Raw genomic sequence first — 21384 nt, forward strand, 5'->3', positions numbered from 1 at the left:
CGGCAAGTTCCTCATTCCAACAGCGGTTGGATGATTTTTATAGTGTCATAAATTAGCCTCTCCACATATAAGTGGTACCTAAATTTCCTACTTGATAGATGCAACTATCTTTCAGGTTGCTTAGGTCAACAACTAGCAGGGGCTATTTTTTATTTTAATTGTCGTGTGCTCACCCCGACACGGGCTGGCCTTAAACTCATGACCTCTTGGTCAAAGTGATTTATTGCAGCTGGCTGTTAACCAGCCTGCGCCACAGCCCGGACCACAAATGTACCAAAATGTATCTCTATGAAATACATAATAAAACAAACAAAACAGAGATTAAACAAAGGGCATGCATTAAAATTCATGTTTATGTTTAAAGACTGCCTGAGTAGGCCTGTCAGAAGAGACAGGTCTTCACTTGTGTCTTAAATTGCAACAGGTGATTTAGTTATCGGAGCTCTACTGGCAGGTCATTCCACAGCCTTGGGGTGGCTGATGAAAAAATCCTCTGGATGGTGGTTGCCATCGGGTTCTGGCTGGTTGGAGCAGATGCCCCACAGGAAGATTGAAGTGTGGAGGGCAGATTGTATGGGAGAAGGCGAACCTTTCGGCAACCTGGACCCAAACCATGTAAGACTTTAAAGGACAAAACCCTCACTTTGTACTTTGTCTGGAAACTGATTGGCAGCCAGTGGAGTGACTTTAGGAGAGGTGTAATATGCTCACTCCTAGATGTTCCTGTAACCAATCTGGCTGCCATATTTTGAACCAGTTGGAGTTTCCGAACTAGGTACAAGGGTAGCCCAAATGTAAAGCGCATTGCAAAAGTCCAACCTTGAGGTTACCAGTACATGCAAATCAAATCCTCCATATCTAGGAAAGGATGCAGCTGGCAGTTCTTTTGGACTCCAGCTCTCACAATTCCTAACGGTTGGTAAGATGGTTGGGATTTTTGGGAGCTGAAGTCCAAAACACCTGTAGGAACACAGTTCAAGAAACACTGCACTTGATATAGATGCCACGGGCCACTTCTGATAAAATGGTATTATTCCTTCCAGTATTGTGTCAACTTAGTATTGGAAACTCTCTCCCCCGGACTGTGGTGGAGGCTCCTTCTTTGGAGGCTTTTAAACAGAGGCTGGATGGCCATCTGTCAGGGGTGCTTTGAATGCAATTTCCTGCTTCTTGGCAGGGGGTTGGACTGGATGGCCCATGAGGTCTCTTCCAACTCTACAATTCTATGATTCTATGATTCTAACTTTCTCTGTCCAGGGAACTAAAGTTTACCTTTTGTAGCTGGGAAAAGAAAGTGGAATTGTGCTACATATCACCCCAAGAAAAGAACTAAACATGCACAGAATGATTGGAACTGCTTCCTCTGATTAGTTCAACAAAACCCAAACCCAACAAAAACCACCGGTTTCTCTCACTGCTGATCCTATTTTTAAAAACCCAGGGCGAAATACCCCACCCCGGTCTCCCTGTCCCTGCTTCTGCAGCACTTCATTTGGGAAAGGAGCTCTCTCCGATTTCAGCTTGCATATTTGAACAGCGCCCAATCCCGGATTATTTTTAGGCCTCTCCGATTTAGACGCCCCACTCAGATTGCAGTCCCTGTTTTTGAAGGAAAGCACATGGCTCCCTAAGGCTGAGACCCCCTTAAGAGGAAACGTTTGGGATGATCGGAAATCACTTCTGGTCATTGTCAGACAATCCGGAGAGTTGCTTTCCTGCCACTTTGTGGTATGCTCCTCAAACCTATAAAGCAAAAGTTATTTGGGGCTGAAAAACCCATTATCTGTTATCTCTTAATGAAGGATCCAGAAGTATACTTGGGCAGGCAAGTGTAGAGGGCATGAATCAATCTGCCCCACTTATGGATGCCAATATTAACAGCCGCCACAAAACCAAACCCATTCATAAAGCAGGCAACTCATTGAGAAGGGCATTTGGGAGCAAATTTGAGATCGTGTTGTCGTAGGCTTTCATGGCTGGAATCACAGGGTTGTTGTGTGTTTTTCAGGCTGTCTGGCCATGTTCCAGAAGTATTCTCTCCTGACGTTTCACCCACATTTATGGCAGGCATCCTCAGAGGTTGTGAGGTATTTGAGATCACATTACAATGGAATGGTTCAGTCAAGGAAGCCACAGCAAGAGCTGAGCCAATTTCTCATCTATATATCGAGCTAAACCATGTTCTGACAAAGGTCTCAGCCCCTTTAAAACTCTGGATGGCAACCTGGATTGGATTTGGTGATCTCTCCTGGCCTGGAAGCCACTAATCTCCTGAAATGTCATTTCTGGACCCTGGAGAACACTGTGTGCATGCATGCGGGTGAGAGATATTCAGTGCGATTCCAGCGTGCCATTTTTGCAACACAGAGGCCCATCTCTTGGCACATTTCATTCCTCTGAGGCCTCTCCCTATTTATAGCCAAACCTACCCATGCCTTTAACACCCAGTGGAGCATCGGGGGAACTTTATGATCTATAAAAGCCAATTAACCTGTCCAGAAACAGCTACTCTATTTACTCAAATTAACGCTCACCTTTTTTTTGGCTTAGTGACCTCACCAAAAGGTAAACATTAGATTTGCATCTTTAGCCCCTTCCACATTGAACTGGATTATATGGCAACGTGGACTCAGATAGTCCGGTTCAAAGCAGATATTGTGGATTATCTGATTTGATATTCTGGATCAGGGGTCCTCAAACTTTTAAAGCAGAGGGCCGGTCCACAATCCTTCAGACTGTTGAGGGGCCGAATTATCATTTGAAAAAAAAAAACAACGAACAAATTCCTAACCAACGTTACATATCTTATTTGTAGTGCAAAACAGCAACAATAACAATGAAAGACCAATACAATATTTAAAAATGAAAATAATTTTAACCAACATAAACCTATCAGGATTTCAATAGGAAGTGTGGGCCTGCTTCTGGCCAATGAGATAGTCAGGTTAATTAGGATTGTTGTTTTTGTGTGTCTTTAAGTCAATTCAGACTTTGGGCGAACTTAAGTCCAAAATTATTTATTTATGCATTTACTACATTTATTTACTACATTTATATCCCACCCTTCTCACCTTGAAGGGAACTCAGAGCAGCTGTATGTACATACAGTATATTATATTATTAGCATAGCACAATATTAGCATTATATATTACTATATTGAACTATACTGTAATATTATATGTAATATATAACATATAATATTATATGGTGGTATTATTAGTATTATATTGTATAAAATGATAATATTATTATCAATATCATATGTATATACAATATATTATATTATTAAAACGGATATAAAAATATTATATTATAAATGAGGGCGGGGGCCAGGTAAATGACCTTGAAGGGCCGCATCTGGCCCCCGGGCCTTAGTTTGGGGACCCCTGTTCTGGATTATATGGCTGTGTGGAAGGGCCCTTAGTACTGAGCCAAAGCCAAAGGGGAAGCTGCTTCAGGAGCTCTTCTTTGAAGTACATCATCTCTAATTTAATGGCCTGGGCTTAATGCTATGTGATCCTGGGATTTGTAGTTTGACGAGGCACCACCATTTTTTGGCAGAAGAAAGCTCAAGTTCTTGTCGAACTACAGCCCCATGACTCCATAGCACTGAACCAAGGCAGTTAAAGTGGATTTATTCTACAGCAAAAACGCACCCCAAGGTTTTCTTTTCCATTGCTGGAAATTGTGGCGTCAGAAGGAGGCTAAAGACCTTGGAAAACTCAAATATTTGATCTCTGTTACAAAAAGTGCTAATTCAAATGGACACTAGGATGGAATGTGTGCACATTTGCAACTCTGTATTTATTCAGTCCCCTGCTTTTTGGGGGGGAAAAATCATTTTCCACCACAATGCAGGATTAGATGAAGCGGAGAGGTTTCCCACTGACAAACCAATCGAATGAGAAAATGAACATACAGTAACCATTTCTTTAAAAATCACCCTGGAAGTTAGCAACAAAGAAAATGCATGGTAGGAAAAAAAAAGAAGCAAGGATTCATGTAAGGGAGATAACTTTATGACTGGTGTTTTAATCTATGCTGTTATGCTTTTAATTCATGCATTTTATGGCTTTTTATTTTCCCATTGAGCCATGAAGAGAGATAGATGATGATGATGATGATTAAAATCACACAAAGCAGCAAAATTGTGTCTGTGTTTCGGAGAGAGGTGGTTGGTGTGTCTGACGCTGGCAGGGTGGTCCATCCACTCCGGACTCTAGTCCAAACTTTAACGGAAGCACCGAGCAATGACTGTTGTTGTGCTTATTGTCCTTTTTTGGCACCTTTTTATTACCTTATTTTTGCAAAAAATACAGGTGTGAGATACATTCTGAGAAAGTCTGCAATCTCTGCCTGCCCTCTGCTGGCAAACGATATCCCCAATGGCTGGAAAAGAATTATTATTATTATTTCCACGCTCAGTCTATAGATTGATTATTATTTATGCCATGTTTGATCTATATACAGTAGAGTCTCGCTTATCCAACCTTCACTTATCCAACATTCTGTATTATCCAATGCAGTCTGTCAGTATTTTTGTAGTCAATGTTTTCAATGCATTGCAATATTTTGGTGCTAAATTTGTAAATACAGTAATTACTACATAACGTTACCATGTACTGAACTGCTTTTTCTGGCAGACTTGTTGTAAAACATGATGTTTTGGTGCTTAATTTGTAAAATCATAACATAATTCGACGTTTAATAGGCTTTTCCTTAATCCCTCCTTATTATCCAACATTTTTGCTTATCCAACATTCTGCCGGCCCGTTTATGTTGGATAAGCGAGACTCTACTGTATTAATAAACCAAGTGGTTTTAGGATGGGTGAGAAATCTTGCCTTCGAGGGCAGAGCAGGGATTCATCAAGAGGAAACCATAAAAATGAACAAAATCTGACAATCAGTATTAAAAAAACTCTAAAATCAGGACAATAAATAAAGAACTACACTCTGAAAATAGGGGAATTCCAGGCATGAAACAATCAGGGCCAGCTAACACCTCCCAACAAAGGATTCCTCCAGTCAGGAATCAGCCAGGCTTTGAAGCTGCAAGTCTATTCAATGCTAATCAAGCTGCCCAATTGCCTCAAACAGACAAGAGTTCTTTCTCCCATCCTGGACATCATTCCACAGAGATACAAACCTCCCATACCTAGTTTCCAATATATCTCACAACCTCTGAGGATGCCTGCCACAGATGTGGGCGAAATGTCAGGAGAGAATGCTTCTGGAACATGGCCATACAGCTCGGAAAACTCAGCAACCCAGTTATTATTATTATTATTATTATTATTATTATTATTATTATTATTATTATTATTATTATTATTATTATTTTATGACAGAGCAAAGAAGATAGATATGCTTATTATTATTACTCCTCCCTTCATACAAGTGCTCCTCTGCAGGGAGGCGTGGCCTGGGTGTGGCTCGCTACTCCGGCCTGAAGGGGGCGCTGGCCCGCTTCCTCAGCCCTCCTCTCCCCCGGAAGGCCCACCCTCCCGCGACTTCCGGCCGCCTTCCCTTTCCTGGTGGCGGGCCCAGGAGGGCGGCGAGGGCGGCGCGGCCTATAAAGGGCCCTCGGCGCCGCTCGGGCCCCCCTTTCCGCTGTCGGCCTCGGAAGAGGAGGGTCCGGGCCAAGTAGGAGCCTCAAAGGGGGGAGGAAAAAAAAGGGGGAGGGAAAAAAGCCTTAAAAATAGCAAAAGAGAAAATAAATAAATATTAATTTAAAAAATAATAATTACAAAACTCCAGGAAGGAGGGTCAGTAAGAAAACAGCACGAGTAAGATCCCTAACGAGACAGGAAAAACCCTCACAATAATACTAATTAAAATAATATGATCGTAATATAATATACTAAGAAGAATCGCCAGGAATAAGAAGGGAAAATAGTAAGATAATATTTAAGAGGGAAGGGAAAGCATCGTGATAATCAGAAATATTCTGATTTCCCTGCCTTATTTCTCTCTCCTGTGGTATGCTCATTTTCTGTCTTTCTAAGCTTTTAATTTAAATTAGTCTGTTCCTTTGTGTGTGTTATACTGCCCACAAAGGTTTCTTTATATTTTTGTCTTCGCCTTTGTGAGTCTTTTATTCCCCCCCTTATACAGATTTGTTTATTCCTATTTATATTGATATCCGCATTCAGTTTATTTCCCGCTTCTAATCCCTTTGCTGTATTTTTAGTATTTTCCCTGCCATCATTTTCCAAAGAGGGAAGAGCAAATTCCAATATAATAATAATAATAATAATTGCCAGGAATAAGGAGGGAAAATAGTAAGATAATATTTAAGAGGGAAGGGAAAGCATCGTGATAATCAGAAATATTCTGATTTCGCTGCCTTATTTCTCCTTTTCCACTTTGTGTGGTATGTTCATTTTTTGTATTTATAAACTTTTAATTTAATTTAGTTCTTTCCTTTGTGTGTGTTGTATTGCCCATAAAGGCTTCTTTATATCTTTTTCTTCGCCTTTGTTGGGTCCTTTATTTCCCTTTCCTCTAATACAGATTTGTTTATTCCTATTTATATTGATATCCTCATTAGCTTTTCTCAATTTACTTCCTGCTTCAAATCGGTTTGCTGTATTTTTAGTATTTTCCCTGCCATTGTTTTCCTTTCCAAATCGGAAGGAGCAAATTCTAATAATAATAATAATAATAATAGTCGCCAGGAATAAGGAGAGAAAATAGTAAGATAATATTTAAGAGGGAAGGGAACGCATTGGGATAATCAGAAATATTCTGATTTCCCTGCCTTATTTCTCCTTTTTCACTTTGTGTGGCATGTTCACTTTTAGTCTTTTAAAACTTTAATTTAATTTAGTCTTTTCTTTCTTGCCCACAAAGGCACCTTTCTTTTCCTTCCCTTTTGTGTGTCCTTTATTTCCCTCCCCTTTAATACAGATTTGTTTATTCCTATTTATATTTAAATCCTCATTCGCTTTTCTCAATTTATTTCCCTCTTCAAATCCCTGTGCTGTATGTTTAGTTCATTTTCCCTGCCATCGTTTTTCTTTCTATCGCCTCAAGTTTTAAATACTATTTCACTACCTGCCAGATCTTTCTGGAGAAGTATTTATTTACAGATTTATTTATCTGTATTTACTTGAGTTTTATTGAGGGGGGGGGGGTGAAGCTCCCCAAAGGAGAATAGAAATTCATTTCTTTTCCTCTCTTTATTCAAAATCCGTTCAATACTCTCCTCAAATCCCTTTACTGTATTTTTTTTGCCACCATTTTCCTTTCTGTTCTCTCAAGTTCTGTCTTGGTAGTTATATTATTATAAATAAGATCTTAGTATTTAAGTGATCCCACCATTTATCTGCCTGCCAAACTTTTCTAGAGATAAATACTGTATTTGCTTTGACTGTAACAATCATTGGATGACTGTTTGATCTGTTTTGCACTAATAAACTCCACTGGAGAAGAAACCATAAATATATGTATGAAGGAATATAGGTTTTTATTTTTAAAGTCTCAGGGTAGAATTAGCCTTGAAGTAAAACCTTAATTTAAAAAGAAAAAAATAAGATTCCCCCACCCCAAGAGATTATTATTTTTGTAAAGTGGGATTGAATTGTTTATTTTTTAAAAAATATTTTAAAACTGCCTTCGGAAATATATGGATTTGGGGAGTCTTTCTAAGTCTTCCATTTAGCCCTCAACTGGCCCTTCTCAGATATTTGTGCCATTAAACATTTGCACTGTTTTATTGTTTAAGCCCATTAGCTGCTTTTCCTATCCAATTGAAAGGGCTTTCTCATAAGTCCGACCTCGCTAAACGTAACTCTGAAAACTAGTGTTTTTAAAAAGGTAATTTTTTGGGAGGCATCTCTTAAGTCTCAAGGCCTACTTTGGGGGGGAAAGGGGGATGAACGCGGCTGCCAGCAGCTACCCCATGGCCTCCCTGTATGTGGGGGACCTGCACCCAGACGTCACAGAGGCCATGCTCTATGAGAAGTTCAGCCCCGCCGGCCCCGTCCTCTCCATTCGCGTCTGCAGGGACATGATCACCCGCCGCTCTTTGGGCTATGCTTATGTCAACTTCCAGCAGCCTGCGGATGGTGAGTCATAAGGGGACACATTGGGAGAGTCAGGGACTGTGGGGCTCATTGCCACAAGATGTACTGATCATAGAATCATATAGTTGGAAGATTTTGTCCAACCCCAATATGCCATGCAGGAAAAGCACAAAGTACCTCCAACAAATGACCATCCAGCCTCTGTTTAAAAGCCTCCAGGGAAGGAGATTCCACTATATTCCAAGGCAGAGAGTTCCACTGCTGAACAGCTCTTAAGAAGTTCTTATATTCACGTGGAATCCCCTTTCCTGTAATTTGAACCCATGGCTCCTTTGAGGCCTAGTCTTCAGGGCAGCTAAAAGGAAGCCTGCTCCCTCTTCCCTGATGACATCTTTTCAAATATTCAAACACGGCCAACTGCTTGAATGGATTTGAAAGGGATTGGTTATCCCTTTCCTAAAAATCCTATGATATTTAGATGGTTGCTATAGGAGGACAAGCAGCTTGAACACACGCATGTCAAAGGTAGTATATATCTATATTAACTATTTGGGAACACAAGCTTGAGGCTGCATCTGTGTCCTGGCAGTATGCTTCACATTTGGGTCATTTTTTAGCCCGTGTCCAGAATAAGTTGAGAGACCTCTGGTTTGGTCCAGAATGGCTCTTATGAATGATGTTCTGCCTCATGACAAAAGGTGGATCAGTTAGTCCAACATGACACACTTTCAACACCCAGTGTTAAATGTAAATATACTTGGCCCTCCATCTTTGCAGGCCTGCTGGGATTTGCAAGCCAGAACACCTGAGGAAACCCGGAGCAGTAGTCAATCCCTAAGCCAGTGTTGTAGGCCAGGCAGGGTTTGTGTGAAAGGAGTCCTGACATGATTACGTTATTTAGTTTTTTTATGCTGCTTTGGATACAAAGTTTTATTTTTGTATTGAAAGGCTGGATTGAAGTCAAAGACATAAATAATAAAAAGAACCTGGCCCTGATACAGATTTGCAGAGGGAATGAAATAAAAAGTTTCAAAGATATTGAGTAATATTTTTCTTGTAGTGGTGAGAATTGTGCAGCCCTAGACTGCAGGCCCCAGCATGCGTCATTCCTAATTGCTGGCAAGGGAGGATGGGACCTGCAGTCGAATGACATCTAGAATACTCCATGCTTGCTACCATGTGCTGCAGTTTTTGTCCCAACAGATCTATTTCTAATGCATGGCAGTTTCAATACCATGGCAGCCTCTGATGGCACAAGAGCACAGTTTCTTCTGTTGTGTGCCTGCATTGCAACCTTTCAGCAGCAAATGGCGTATTTGCTGGGGTTGCCTCACTTGCCAGCATATGCCTTTGCAGCGTTGCTTCCTGCTATAAATAAAACTCAGCCAAATGTAAGTGCCTGAAATGGGACTCCTTTGGTGATGAAGGCAAGAGAGGAGCTGAGAAATCTGTAGGTGAGGAGTCCATCAAGCAGGGAGTTCTCATCTGGCCCAAGCAGCTCCTTTTTGAATTTGTCTTTTTCCTTCTCAATTGAGATGCCTGTTTGGCAAGAACACTTTCCCAGGCCCCTTCCTTTTTATGAACAAGAGTCTCGTGTACCTCTGCCAGAGGGCTTTTAATATGCTGCTTGGTACTAAAATAGAAACCTGAAGGAGGATTAGTGTGTGTCAAGAGTCTGCGTTGCAGAGGTTTTAGAACATGATGAATACCATTTGCTATTTAACACTAGTAGGGCTTCCCTGTTCCTTTTTTAGGTGCATTTGATCATCAGGAGATACTTAACCTTGCATCCTAGAGAACATGGATAGGCCAGTAAAAACATACTTTCAAGTCAATATGCTCAGCCAATGTGTGATTGGCAGGTTTTCGATATCTAACAGGCATGGTTCTCTGCTACCTACTGGTGTCATTTGTTTAGTACAAAATCTGCCCTGGCACAAATGGTATTTACCAATGGTAAGCTTGCTGCAGCATAGAGTCAAATGAATGTGACGATTTGTGCAGTATCAGGGCCCTATTTATGGTGATTCTGGTGTGTTTAAATTATTATAGATTCTGTGATTAATTACACTATGCAACAAATTTGAAAAATGTTTTGTTCCTGGTTTGAAAGTTTTATTTCCCATTTAGTTGTGCAGTCCTTACTTTGAAAGTAGTTGTATTACTCCAGAAACTTCACTTTTATGGCTACCACAAATTGTTGAATTGGTTTTGAGACTCTATGAGATATTCACTGAAAAACTAAAACAAAATGTGCGGCAGGTTGTCCCACAGAAACAAAGTTTTTGCAGTTTCATAAACTTTTCCATGTTTTTTAAGATGGAACCAATTAGGGAATGACATTTATAACCCAAGAACAAAATTCGTGTTACCTAATGTTGTTCTATGATTCTATAAATTGTATGTTTTGTTTTTTTTTCTAGCCAAGTTTGCATGTTCCAACTGCCTTGTGTTCATTGAAGCGAGTATTACTTCTTGGAGTGTTGTGTGGTTTCCAGGCTGTATGGTCATGTTCTAGGAGCATTTTCTCCTGACATTTAGCCTGCATCTGTGGCTGGCATCTTCAGACAATCCTCTGATGATGCCAGCCACAGATACAGGCGAAATGTCAGAAGAAAATGCTCCTAGAACATGGCTATACAGTCCAAGAACCACACAACACTCCAGTTGTTCTGGCTGTGAAAGCCTTTGACAAATACATCATTACTTCTTGCTTTCTTAAGGTAAAATCTCACATCTCTTCCTTGCCTTTGTAGCTGAGCGAGCCTTGGACACCATGAACTTTGACGTGATCAAGGGCAAGCCCATCCGCATCATGTGGTCCCAGCGAGACCCTTCTCTGAGGAAGTCTGGTGTAGGGAACGTCTTCATTAAGAACCTGGACAAATCTATCGACAACAAGGCACTTTATGACACTTTCTCTGCTTTTGGGAATATCCTTTCTTGCAAGGTAAGCCTTGGGAAGCCTGCTTTTCTCCTTGTTCCTTGAGATCCATTGAGCCTTACCTTGACTGTGTTAAAAGTAGAGTAACCGTATTGCTGTCAAGCATTAAAGTGTGCATATGTGTGTGTTGTGTATAATTTTTTGCAAATAACTTTACCTTTGTTTGCCCTTCTGTCTTGGCTCTAGAAGGAGGCAGGTAGAAAGTATTTTCTTCATGCGGGTTTTTGTTCTGCAGCCTTTCAGGCATTTCCAGCTTATGGAGACTTTATAGCAAGATTTTTTTGTGTGTAGATGGGATTTGCTTTCCTCTGAGGCTGATATAATACACTTGGGGTTTCCATAGCTGAATAGGGATTTTAATTGTATTGAATTTTAATAAGCAAGATCTTTATGCCAATTGTTTTATGTAGTGCTTTTTTATCTTGTTTTATATTGTTGCCTTTTAGATAGTTTTATCTGTGTGGATGCCAATGGCTTTTGGTGTGGGCATTAATAAACAAATATGGAGTAGATAACACTACTTTTTCCCATAGTCAGTAAATAACAGCTTTTATGATTGAATCCAGGAAGTTAGTTGCTGTGTTCTTTATTCAGAGCCTAGATCTTTTCCACTTTTGGTGTGGGTGGCATGTGCGTTTTGCCTCACCCGCCCCTTGCTATTCCCTGCAGGTGGTGTGCGATGAGAATGGCTCTAAGGGCTACGCCTTTGTCCACTTTGAGACACAGGATGCCGCCGACCGGGCCATTGAGAAGATGAATGGCATGCTGCTGAATGACCGCAAAGTGTGAGTGTCTCTCGGCTGGAGCCTCCGCATGAACTGCATCTCGGTATTAACCTGCCCAGCTGCTGGTTCCCTTGCAACAGGCTTTGGCCGCTGCCTCTCTGCTCCAGGGCTGGTGAGTGTCCCTGCCCAGGCCTCAGCCTCCTCAGTTCAATCCAAGGGCTTGTTGGACTGGCTCCCTCCCGCTTTGCCTGCTCCACACAACTAGGAGGGTGTTGCGACTAAAAATAAGACCTACCCTCGATCTCCCTCTCAGCTGTCTCCCAACTTGCTTGCACAATGGCAGCAGAGACAATGTGTTTCCTGTATTTAAAGGAAACATCAGCAACGCCTCCTCCCTTCCCCTCTCCCTCAGCCGTTAGTCTGAGGAGAGCATGTGACATACCAGTTTGGCTGCGGCGCCCAGGAACGTTTGCTTGTGCTCAAGAAGAAGCGGACTCAAAGTGACTTACAAAAAGAAATGAACTTCTTGTAAAAACTTCCCAAATGGGTGTTTGAATTTGGTTTTTTTTTTTGGGGGGGGGGGGCGTATGGCGCTGTCTTCATAAAACGGCTCGTATGTACTGATTTTCTGAAACACAACTATTTGCACAGCCCTAATAATCAACATATGATGATGTTCCAGAAGAAGATGTCATGACTTGTATTTGAATAAATGTAGGTTGTTGTGCCTAAAAAAAAAGACATCCTCTGAAAATAGGCCCTAATGTGGCTTTTGGAGCAAAAATTAATAAGACCCAATTGTATTTTGAGGGAAATGCGGTATCGTGCCTTCCCTTCTGCTTCAGGTCAAGTTTGCTTTGTGCACTGCTGTGTCTGCCCTTCTCAAGTCCCTCTGCTGCTTTTAAAAATGTTTGCTGCTGTTGCTTTTGTCCCTTGAAATTTTCCTTTAACTTCTCTGGTGTTGGCAAGAAAAAGGTTTTCCAAAAAAGCTTTGGTTCTTCCTTCTCCAGGTTTGTTGGAAGATTTAAGTCTCGCAAAGAGCGGGAGGCAGAGCTGGGAGCCAAAGCGAAGGAGTTCACCAACGTCTACATCAAAAACTTTGGGGACGACATGGATGACGAGAGGCTGAAGGAACTGTTTGGCAAATATGGTAAGTATTCCAGCACCCCGCATTTAATAATAATTCCCAAGATTATTGGAGCTGACCGTTTTAAAAACAAAAATGTAGGAAGAAAATTTTATGCAGGAGGTTTTGTGTATGTGATTAAAATGATTTTAGCAATGTAATTTAATACAGCAAAAATGGAAAACACTACAAAGTGGGACAGAAGGGAGAGTTTCAAAGACCTTGCCAAATTTGCAACTTTGTAGAGAAAACAGTGCTTAAAGTACTGCTAGGTATGCTTTCTAGTTTTTCAGAAGATTAGAATTCTGAATTCTTTGGGCAGATGGGCACATGTTATGAATTAAGGAATAGGGTTTTATATCCAGCCCAAGGTTTTATATCAGCAGTTTTGATTCAGTACCAAAACCATGCTGATTTCCTGCAAATCATCCAGGGATCTATCAGTATATCCCAGTTTACCTTTTTCTTCTTATGAAGTCAGTTGCCCGTTTCTATTTTTGAAGGCTGTGCTTTAAATGGTGCTGGTTTTTTTTGGGTAACTCTTGTTTTTCTGGTTTTAGGCAAGACCCTCAGTGTCAAAGTCATGACAGACCCTACTGGAAAGTCCAAAGGCTTTGGCTTTGTGAGTTTTGAAAAACACGAAGAAGCCAACAAGGTTCGGCCTGTTTCCAAATCATTTGAATTATTAGGTGTTTCTTGCTAGCTATAATCCTGCAAATGCATGGGCTGATTCATAGTCAACATTCAGCAGCAGCATCTGTGTAGAACGATGAATTTCTGGGCCTCTTCGCTGATAATCCTGGCCCATTCACAAGGGTCTATGTTTCTGTAGAAGGCTCCGAATGCTCCATGATGAGATCAGCACTTGAAGATTATGTGAATTGTAGATGAACTGAGGTTGTTCAGAACTAATAATTTAGCTAATAGGAAATAAATTGGAGAAATAATCAGTTACCTGCAGTGAAGTCTTCCTTTGTACATGTGCATTCATTAAGGGATAACTGGCTGTGGTTTTAATGCTTTTCCTTCCCTCGCAGGCCGTAGAAGAAATGAATGGAAAAGACATCAATGGGAAGATGGTGTTTGTGGGCCGAGCACAGAAGAAAGTGGAGCGCCAGGCTGAGCTGAAGCGCAGGTTTGAGCAGCTCAAGCAGGAGAGGATCAGCCGATATCAGGTTAGAGAAGGGTTGCATTTGATCATGGGCTTGTTTCATCACTCAGATGAGGGCTGTTAGATTTATCCTTTGTGCAAATTTACATTTAAAGTATGAGATCTGATGAAGGATTGACCATTGTATGAGAAAGTTCAATGAAGGCCCTTCTGCTTGACCTCTTTTTGTGAGCATTTTTAAGCCACATAAATGGATGAGGGAGAAAGTCCCACTGATTGTAGTTGAAGGGAAATTCAGATCCTAAGAAAAAGTCAAAAGTCATCCAAAATCCAGCTAGAGGGAGCTGCATCTGAATCTTTCCCGCTCATTGCTGCGAGGTGCAGGTCCGGGGACATGGGATGCAAAAGCAACGCAGAGCAAATCCAGACGGGCCTCCGTTCAAAAGAGTCTTGTCTCTACGACTCCGCAACATTTGTGCTTGTCATAATTCATAGGGCACACATTGGATAAGATAATCAGTTTCGTTTATATCACGTTTTATATATTTACTATCATGCTGATAATGCTTTTTTTTTTAGGGAGTTAATTTGTACATTAAGAACCTGGATGATACAATTGATGACGAGAAGCTGAGGAAGGAATTCTCTCCTTTTGGTTCTATTACAAGTGCCAAGGTAAAGGGTGGTTGGAGAGAAAGAATGGAAACATAACTGGAAATCTTTAGAAGTATGATATACTGTTTATTCAGACTAAAATAATTCTTAAATATATTTAAAGTATGGCTTGCTTTAAGATCAGAATGTAAAACTTTTTGCAACCAGTGGGAGAAAGAAACAGAGAATGGCATTCAGCCTTTTGTAGTCCATCACCTTTGATGGAGCAAGGGCTCACGGGAGGGATGCACCTGAATCTTTCCCAGGCCTCGCAAAACAAGTGGGGGTCTGGGGACAAGGGGTGCTAAAGCAAAGCAGAGGAAATCCAGATGGGCCGCCTCTTATCTGCAGTGAGGGCCTGTCTCTACACCTTCTGCTACACTGCCTTCAGCTAGGGACCTTTATCAAAGGATAAAGGATGACATTTATCAAGGGATATGTTTCCCAGCATTCAGTTTGGCCTGCAGCTGATCCTGCCTCCAATTGTGATATGGTCAAGAAGGCGGAGGAAGGTTTGTGGGAAACTGCAAAAGGTTGTGCTGCAAAAATACTGTGCAGTTGGTGATGATGATGATAATAATTGTATTGCCTCCTTGCGGCTTGAAGCAGGGTATAACATAATTAAAACAGATAAAACACAATACTCTTAAAATATATAAAACAAATACAAAGATTTGGTTATTAAGTGTATGATCTGGGAACATGCTGTAGCCAAGAAGCCAACAAAGGAACCATGGAACTCATAAGATTTTCACCAAGAAAATTAGTAGCGTCACAATTATATTTTCCTTGTGCGTCTTTAAAGTGGGAGGTGGGAAATACATTTTAATCTTGATTATTATTTTTTGTTGGGGGAAATTGTCAAAATTGGTTTCTATAGTGATGTAAGTAGTATAGGGGGAAATTGTTGCCTTTTATAAATTGTATAACAATATATATATTGCTGAAAAAATGGAATATATAGATTAAAAAAAATTCTCATTTTGAGGTGTTCCTCCAATGCAGGTGAATTGAGTGTTCTTTTTGGCACAAGCAGCAGCACTCCTGATGACAGCAACTGACTTTTAAATAATGTGTTGTCATGTTTTTATCATTTTCCTTTTCAATTGATTAATTTCTAAGTACTCTTAATTCATCTATTATTATTATGATGAACACCTTTTTGTGTATGTCTACCTGCCTTTATATGAGCTGTTGTCTTTATTTGCTCTATGTTTTGTAAGTTACCTTTGAGTCATTTGAATAAAAGTAACTTAAAAGGTAACTCACAGATGAAGAATTGCCATGTTGTTTTCCCCCTCCAGGTCATGCTGGAAGAGGGGCGCAGCAAAGGCTTTGGCTTCGTCTGCTTCTCCTCCCCAGAGGAGGCCACCAAGGCCGTGACAGAGATGAACGGACGCATTGTGGGCTCCAAGCCATTGTACGTAGCCTTGGCCCAGAGGAAGGAGGAGCGCAAGGCCCACCTCACCAACCAGTACATGCAGCGCATTGCAGGAATGAGAGCCCTCCCGGCCAATGCCATCCTCAACCAGTTCCAGCCGGCGGCAGGAGGTTATTTCATGCCTGCTGTGCCCCAGGTGAGTCCCAGCAGATGTCCTCGAGCACCATTCCTGACTCAAGGAGAAGTGGGGAATAAATGTGTTTTTGTTGCTATTTCTGTTTTTCAGGCCCAGAGCAGACCCCCTTACTATGCCCCCAACCAGATGACGCAGATCCGGCCCAATCCTCGCTGGCAGCAAGGAGGACGGCCTCAAGGTGAGTAGGAAGAAAAGGGCCATTTTGGCCTCAAGGCTTCTCCCCTCTTTGCTCTGAAAGGCATATCCAGCCCTTGGGATGCCAAATGCCCAGTCCTTTGATCAGTATTTCAACCCCTAGTACTTGCCTAACATTTCAGACTTACAGCTTTCCACTCTTCCTTCCTTCTCGAATTCAGGCTTTCAAGGGATGCCCAACATGCGCCAGTCTGGACCAAGGCCCAATTTGCGCCACTTGGCTCCGGCCGGAAATGCCCAGGCCTCGCGGGGTTTGCCTGGTGCCCCCCAAAGGGTTGGTAAGTGTCTGCAGCCAGAGGGAGGCCCTCTGATTTCAGCTTATTCTGATTTCCTCTGGGAAGAAGTCACCGGCTCTGCCTTCTTTAGGCATCTGATCATTATATTCATGCAAACCCTATGGTCCAATTCATTCAATTTAGAAAGAATAGTGTATTACATTGTTGTCTGTTATATACTAGATGTTCTATCTATTTGTTTATAGCTGACAGTGTCAGCCACGTTGGGTTCCATATTTAGAGAAAATACATATAAAGTAAATAAATATAATAAAACAGTGCAAGACCACTGTTCATATAGGAAACTATTTTAATAACACTATGTAACAAAATTTGAAAAATGTTTTGTTTCTGGTTTGAAAGTGTTATTTCCTGTTTAATTGTATTGTCCTTACTTTGAAAGTAGTTATACTCCAGAAACTTTGTTTTTGTGTTTGCCACAAACTATACTGAATTGGTTGAGACTCGATAAAATATTCATTGAAAACTATAGCAAATGTGCTGCAGGATGCCCTTGCCACAAAAACAACATTTTTGCAGTTTAATAACTTTTTCCCATGTTTTTTAATAGAACCTATTAGGAAATGACATTTATAATCCAGTGATAAAAATCTTGTTACATAGTGTAATAATTTAAATAAGCTTACTAATATTTCCCCAGCTATTAATATACATTTAGCATGTTGCTATGTGCAACATGTCATGTTGCCTCCAGGCTTATAGCAACCCTATTGCAAGGATTTCTTAGCAAGACGTGTTCAAAGGGGGTTTGTCTTTGCCTTCCTCTGAGAATGAGAGAGCGTGACCGGTCTTGTGCTTCTGGGGCTAATTGGGGATTTGTAATTCAGTCTCGACTTAGTCTTGTATCCAAACCTTGCACTCTGCTAGCTGCAATTTAATACATTTACAAGAAGCAAAACCATTTGCTTTCTCTAGACAAGTGTAGTGTATATATTTATCTTGCTTGATCTTTGCTCTTTGGCTTGGGTTCTCAGTTTTCTGCTTCTCTTCCAGGCATCCCTCCCACGGGTCCGAACTTAGCCCCTCGGCCCCCTGCAGCTGCCCAGGTACCCAGGGCTGTCCCTCCCTACAAATACGCCTCCAGCGTCCGAAGCCCCCACCCAGCAGTCCAGCCCTTGCAGGTAGCTTAGCCCTGCTATATACAGAGTGCTTCAAAAAAACAGACCCCATTTGAAATCACTATATTTCTGCAATCACAAACCACCCAGGGTGAAATCTTCACCTTTTGAAAGGGTGGGCCATAGACTTGCAAAGGATTACTGCTAGATGCAGCCCAAATCCATTAACAAAATGGAGACCCTGCAATATAAGGCCCAATTAGATGTTCTCCGTTTCTGGGGTTATTTTTGAGATTTGTGTCTGGCCGAGAATAGTTCATTAAATGTGATAACCTCATTAAACCGTTTGTAATTTTTGGTGCAATTGTAACATGTTGCCGTCATAAAATGCTGCCTTTAAAATTGGGTCCATCATTTTGAAACACCCTGTATTATTCACATATTGCATTAAAATCTATTTTTGGGCCTTTATTTCATCTGTTTCTGAGTCTGTGCAACTATAGTTTTTCTTTGTTTCTTTCTAAATCTTCTGTGGTTTCAGTCCTGACGTGCTGGACTTTCCACTCCCTGCTTGCACAGGTTCTTTCCTCATTCTCATGCAAAGTCCTTGAGTCTTTTTCTTGTAAACTGGACATACAAATGCCCTCAAGGTTTCTCTTTGGTGCAGCCTATTTGATGTAACTGATAGCCCTCTCCTCCTCCTTCCTTAGGCCCCGCAGCCTGCAGTCCATGTCCAAGGACAGGAACCCTTGACGGCCTCCATGTTGGCTGCTGCTCCTCCCCAGGAACAGAAGCAGATGCTGGGTAAGATGTCTTTCTCTCCTTGGAGACCCAGGGATTTTGGCTTGAAAGTGCGGTGGTGATTGTGCAAATGAGGGTGGTGGCCAATGTCACAATGAAGACAGGTAGCTGGGGGGTCCTGATTTTCAAATTCTAGATTTACATGACATTTAATCATCTCAAGGAATTTTTCATTGTTCCCTTTCTACTGCACTGCTTAAATGGCAAGGCTTAACTTTGTTGAATATGACTCGATGGCAGAAGAATTTAAAATACTACCTGGGTTAAATGATAGAACTCAGTGGGACAATGGGTTCAAATTGCAAGAAAGAAGACTCTTCTTCGTGGTGCTTCTGTGGAAATCGCACTCATGGAATTTTCCTGTGCCGCGAAATCCCATGAGTGCGAATTCCACAGAACACCACTCGAAGAAACACAGTTACAGGTAAGCAACTATATCTTCTGCCTAAACATTAGGAAGAATCTCCTGACCGTAAGGAGATCTCTTCAGCAGTGGAACTCTACCTCAGAGTCCAGCTGAGGCCTCTTCTTTGGAAGCTTTGAAACAAGGCTGGATGGCCATCTGTTGGGAGGGCTTTGATTGTGCCTTTCCTGTCTGGCCTTGGGGTGTCTTCCAACTCTAGGATTGTGTGTGTAAGAGAGAAGGGTATCTTTTCCTCCTTCCTATGACCACATTTTTGCTCCCACAGGTGAGCGCCTGTTCCCCCTCATCCAAGCCATGCACCTCAGTCTGGCGGGGAAGATCACCGGGATGCTGCTAGAGATTGACAACTCTGAGCTGCTGCACATGCTGGAGTCTCCAGAGTCCCTCCGCTCAAAAGTAAGTGCCTTTCTGGGCTCCATTGCAGACATTTAAGCCCCGCTCTTTGCACTGACTTGGATTTTTTATGGATTTCTCCTTTTCTCAGGTGGAGGAGGCCGTGGCGGTGTTGCAGGCCCACCAGGCAAAGAAAGAAGCCGCCCAGAAAGTGGGCATCGTTGCTGCTACCTCTTGAATCTGGGAGGCTGGTAAGTAACCCAGGCTCTGTTCAGCTCACGGCTTTCAATGTGTTGTCTTTTCGTCCCTTTTTTCTTAGAGCAGTTGAATAAAGTTGTGGCAAACATGTTTGCATCCAACCTTACTTATATTAATAGTTTCTGCATGAGAATGTGGATGCCTTGGTTCACCATCGCCGCTTTATCTGAATATTATGGCATCTATTGATGCACAAGAAAACAACCAAACATCATTTGAGAAAGTCTTACAGTTAAAAATCAGGATGGAGTTTTATCCTTTATTCTCTGCATGATCATCCCAAACCTTGTAGGAGTTGAAACAGTGAAGAACTAAACCATGTGAGGGATGGGAAACTGGGAAGGATTGCCTTGAAATTATAACCCAGCACTTAAACGTGTTACTTCTCTACTTTTCTAGGTTGTCAAAAGCCAGATGTCCCGCACCTCAAAGAAACTGTCTGATAAAGATGTGTAGAAATGAATGTGTCCTTTACATTTCACATCAACATCACTCACAATATCCCAGTGCGTGAAAATCATCTTATGTGCCTTATTTTCAATTAAAAAACCCAAAAATACACAAACATACACTGGAAAACCTCCAACATATCCCCCTTTGGGTCAAAATATACAGTGCTTCCTTTTCACACAATTACCTACTGTGTGTTTCTGTGTTCAAGACCTTGAAATGTTTTTTGTCTGACCAGATATTTCATTTGGTTTTAATGAGACAATCTGTTTGCCTGATGTAGCGTTTATCAATAAACAGAAGCATTTTCTGAAATGGCCTGCCTTCTCTTCCTCCTCTTCCGCTCAAAGTGGCCCGAAAGTATGCGTCACACAGCTTTGAATGGCCCTGGGTTCAAGTCACGAGTGCTTTAATGAGGCTTCATTTAACTGCATGGGAACAATACTGAAGCTTGTGTAAACATGTCCTTTACAGCTCTGAGCAGGTTGCAACACAAGCATGTGTTGGATGCTCTCCATTCAGGACAGTAAGTTCTTCATGAGGTTTATGTCTGAAAAGCATCATTAGAAGCAGAAATACTAAATGTTCAGAAGCTCATGTATATTGTTTCATGAGCCTCTGAACCAACACAATTGGTGCTTACTCTCTAATTGTCAAAGTGAAATTGTCAGAATAGTAAGAAACAGGAAAACAATATGCCTTTATGGGGTTGGGTTTGAGTTTGTCTACAAAGCCAACCAGCACGAGGCCTATGAAATCAGGGGGGTGGGATTTTTGAACCTTAATTGAGAGATTCAAAATCTCTATGCCATCCTTGTTGTGCAGATACATCTCTTTTCTTACATTCATCAAACAAATTCTGTTGTAAACATTTAAAAGCATCCTATGTTCGATCTAGCAGGCTGTTGTGCCAAATAAACTACCGTTTCCTGGTTAAAGTACTGAGAAATAACCTCTTACATGCTGCATTTCAGAGGCATTGGACCTCGTTCAACCTGCAGATTATGTATAGCCAGAGAGACTAGTAACTTTATACTTTTTTCTCGTTGATGGATATGCCATTGTATTTTGTGGCAACAAATTCCTCTGTTTTAACTTTACTGCAGAGTGTTATGCTTCTTATTGTTGATACAACCAGAGTCTCCCATAGTGAAGCTCATTATAAAACGGTTTCTAGTATTTTGACATGAATGTCCACCTTCTCACTGGGCAAGTCAGGCAGTGACCAGTAAGTACAAAATGAAAGGCTCAAGCTATCCAGAGAGTTCAGTATGGCTTTTGTGTTTTAATAGCCTTTAGACTAAGGTAAAGGTGAACTCTTCCTGAAAAAATTTCACCCCAAAACCCTGTGACAGATTTAACATAGGTCACAATTAACTTCAAAATACAAAACTATGACTTC

General features: G+C 41.4%; 1 protein-coding gene and 2 non-coding genes across 4 annotated transcripts; all 3 read left to right on the plus strand.

The window, feature by feature from the left end:
* Window positions 1–5529: 5529 nt before the first annotated feature.
* On the plus strand, window positions 5530–20297 carry pabpc4 (poly(A) binding protein cytoplasmic 4). Of its 2 annotated transcripts, XM_008120584.3 has the most exons (15): window positions 5532–8072; window positions 10787–10980; window positions 11644–11759; window positions 12710–12849; window positions 13386–13480; window positions 13863–14000; window positions 14516–14611; window positions 15895–16167; window positions 16258–16345; window positions 16524–16640; window positions 17652–17779; window positions 18427–18520; window positions 19207–19337; window positions 19426–19525; window positions 19932–20297. In XM_008120584.3, the coding sequence occupies exons 1-14, from the start codon at window positions 7880–7882 to the stop codon at window positions 19510–19512; spliced, it is 1890 nt and encodes a 629-aa protein (XP_008118791.3). In that variant the 5' UTR covers window positions 5532–7879; the 3' UTR covers window positions 19513–19525; window positions 19932–20297. The 2 variants fall into 2 exon arrangements, with proteins under 2 accessions (XP_062818952.1, XP_008118791.3); XM_062962882.1 differs by lacking the exons at window positions 17652–17779; window positions 19426–19525; window positions 19932–20297 and having other exon boundaries at window positions 5530–8072; window positions 19207–19339.
* LOC134293894 (small nucleolar RNA SNORA55) lies at window positions 14283–14411 on the plus strand. Its single transcript, XR_010000868.1, has one exon. It is a non-coding gene; the product is annotated as a small nucleolar RNA SNORA55 (small nucleolar RNA).
* On the plus strand, window positions 14838–14974 carry LOC134293893 (small nucleolar RNA SNORA55). The gene has a single exon (XR_010000867.1). It is a non-coding gene; the product is annotated as a small nucleolar RNA SNORA55 (small nucleolar RNA).
* Window positions 20298–21384: the final 1087 nt, after the last annotated feature.

This window comes from Anolis carolinensis, unplaced genomic scaffold (genome assembly GCF_035594765.1).
Source record: "Anolis carolinensis isolate JA03-04 unplaced genomic scaffold, rAnoCar3.1.pri scaffold_10, whole genome shotgun sequence".
Classification (NCBI taxonomy): Eukaryota; Metazoa; Chordata; class Lepidosauria; order Squamata; family Dactyloidae; genus Anolis; species Anolis carolinensis.